Source organism: Myotis brandtii, unplaced genomic scaffold (assembly GCF_000412655.1).
Source record: "Myotis brandtii unplaced genomic scaffold, ASM41265v1 scaffold589, whole genome shotgun sequence".
Classification (NCBI taxonomy): Eukaryota; Metazoa; Chordata; class Mammalia; order Chiroptera; family Vespertilionidae; genus Myotis; species Myotis brandtii.
The window spans coordinates 1,353,300-1,355,961 of NW_005370220.1; the positions used below are offsets into that span (position 1 = coordinate 1,353,300).

At 40.3% G+C, this 2,662-nt stretch overlaps 1 protein-coding gene across 3 annotated transcripts in view; it reads left to right on the forward strand.

Annotated features, from left to right (window-relative positions):
- The window catches only part of FBXW2 (F-box and WD repeat domain containing 2), a 26,997-nt gene extending 25,109 nt beyond the window's left edge, over positions 1–1,888 (forward strand). For all 3 annotated transcript variants that reach the window (XM_005879212.2, XM_014550188.1, XM_005879213.2), the window contains one exon: positions 1,201–1,888. In XM_005879212.2, the coding sequence (XP_005879274.1) occupies positions 1,201–1,489 (289 nt within the window). In that variant the 3' untranslated portion in view covers positions 1,490–1,888. The remainder of the gene's footprint in view (positions 1–1,200) is intronic.
- Positions 1,889–2,662: the final 774 nt, after the last annotated feature.

Sequence of the window (2,662 nt, forward strand, 5' to 3'; positions counted from 1 at the left end):
CACAACATGAGGAACTGTATTTAAAGGGCCAGAAGGTTGAGAACCACTGTCTAAGGCAGTGATGGCGAACCTATGACACGCTTGTCAGAGGTGACACGCGAACTCATTTTTTTGGTTGATTTTTCTTTGTTAAATGGCATTTAAATATATAAAATAAATATCAAAAATATAAGTCTTTGTTTTACTATGGTTGCAAATATCAAAAAATTTCTATATGTGACACCGGCACCAGATTAAGTTAGGGTTTTTCAAAATGCTGACACGCCGAGCTCAAAAGGTTTGCCATCACTGCATTAGATGGTAGCGTCCTTGTTAAAACATAGGCTAACCTAGCCTCTCATGGGGCCCAAACTTATTGTCCAGGGCAGAATTTGTAGATCCCTCATCTTGTAGCTCTTTTCCTAGGGCCTCTAAAGATAACGTCACCTTTTCTTGTCCATCTTTTACCTCACTAAGTATATAGATAACAGAGACTTAAGGTTTTTTCTGTGCTACCCTTTCCCTAGATCTTTCCAATTTTGTACCTTTGTCATTGATGTTTTAGCAACTGTGAACCTGAGAAGGCTAAGGTTGTCCTTCCAACTCCCCATATTCTCTAGCAAGTACTTATGAATACATTATTAATGTTTCTGGATTATTTGGGAAACTTAATATTTCTAGTCTCTACTGTTTTAAAGGAGAACCTATGTATTTGCTACCTGCTGAGAATAGCCCCTAGGCCAGTGCTCTAGGATTTGATGAATAAATCTTTTCACCTATTGGTAAGAGTTCAGTCTTACATTTGAGTTCTGTCTGGTAGTACTTGATTAGTTGTGAATCTTTAGACAAAGTATATTTATCCTGGCTGGACTTTAGTCTTTACATCTTGGAAATGAAAATGTCACATGAGAATATGAGAGATCCTTTCCAGCTCGGATGGGCATTTGTGCTTTTACAACTGTTCATCAAATACCGCCTTTCTCCTTACATGCCTGTGTTATCATATTATTATGAACTCTTACCCACTATCCCCCCTCGTTTTAAAGTAGGCTGAACTTTTTGTCCTTGTATTTTCCTTTTTATCAAAAACTTTCATTTAACTCTCTAAATTTGCTTGAATTGTGTATTGCTTTTAAATGTCTCCAGAAAAGATTACAGTAGCATAAACAAAAGCAAAGTTAGTTGCCTTCTGGTTCATGTTACTTATTCTCATCCTTGTAGAGTTATCAAGACTCCCGAGATAGCAAACTTGGCCTTGCTTGGTTTTGGAGATGTCTTTGCCCTGCTGTTTGACAACCGCTACCTATATATCATGGACTTGCGGACAGAGAGCCTGATTAGCCGCTGGCCCCTGCCAGAGTACAGGAAGTCAAAGAGAGGCTCAAGCTTCCTGGCAGGCGAAGCTTCCTGGCTGAATGGACTGGATGGGCACAATGACACGGGCTTGGTCTTTGCCACCAGCATGCCTGATCACAGTATTCACCTGGTGTTGTGGAAGGAGCACGGCTGATGCCATGAGCCACCACCGCTGACTGACTTTGGGTGCCGGGGCCGCAGGGTTTGAGTGCAACCTCTATGGCAGCCGACTGCATGAACCAAAGTTCTCACCTAATGGTATCATCACGCAGTGCACAATCATTTACCTATGTTTGCCAGGGGGCCAGGGCTCTGGGTGGGGGAGGGCTCGTTTTACTGACATACATCACAGCATGCTAATGGATACAACATCGACTTCATTTGTATTTAGTTATGTTGGTCAGAGTAAGAGTATGCATTTTGGGTTCATCTTTCTTGAATATTGGTTTTAAGTAAAGAAATTTAAATGGTTCATTAATATGCTAATTGGTTGCCTATAAAAACACATTCAGTCTATTATTAAAGCTTTTTACCATTGCCTTTTTTTCTTTTGAAGTTGAAGCAACGGTGCTATGATGTTTTACAGCAACTTTCTCACATGGAGCTTAGCTTTTATAACAACCAGTGTTATAAAGACCACCAAGTCCTGTGACATTCAAAACTTTCCACCAAATACCAGTTCTAAAGAAAATCTGTCTTCCAGTACAAATCCAGGTCTATAAATTGATTGATTGTAATGTACTAGTAGTCTAATCTCTGGTTCTTGGCAGAGTCAAGGTTAGCCACAGCTGAGCTGTGAGGGAGTTCTGTCATTTCTGTTTATATCTGGAGCAAGCTGGTTCTCGGTCTCCCAGGTGACTGCACAGAAGTGACACGGTGGAGTGGAAGATTGAAGACTGGCTCTCTTACCTAGGCATATCACTTCCCTGGCCCCATTCTCCCTGTCTGTATAGCTAGTTGTTAAGCTAAGTGATTTGTAAGATTCTTTCTGGTCCTGCATCTGCTGAGTTGTGCAGAAGTTGACATTTTTGTTTTGTCTGATTCCTGATTCGTTTCTTTGGGGTTGGAGATAATATATAAATGAAATCACTGATACAAAGTTGTCATCTATAAGGAAATCAAATATATGAAAAGGATGGCTAAAAGGAGAATGTAGAAAATGCACATATTCCACTTAGAAGATGTAAATAATTGGTGGAAGAAATGCTTATAGGAGTTGTGGTTCTATAGAAAGGCAATGTGCTATGTTAGAAAGGTACCTGGCCCTGGTATCTTCCCCTTTTGCCTCCAACTTAATGTGTGGCTTCAGGCAGATTAACTTTCTGTC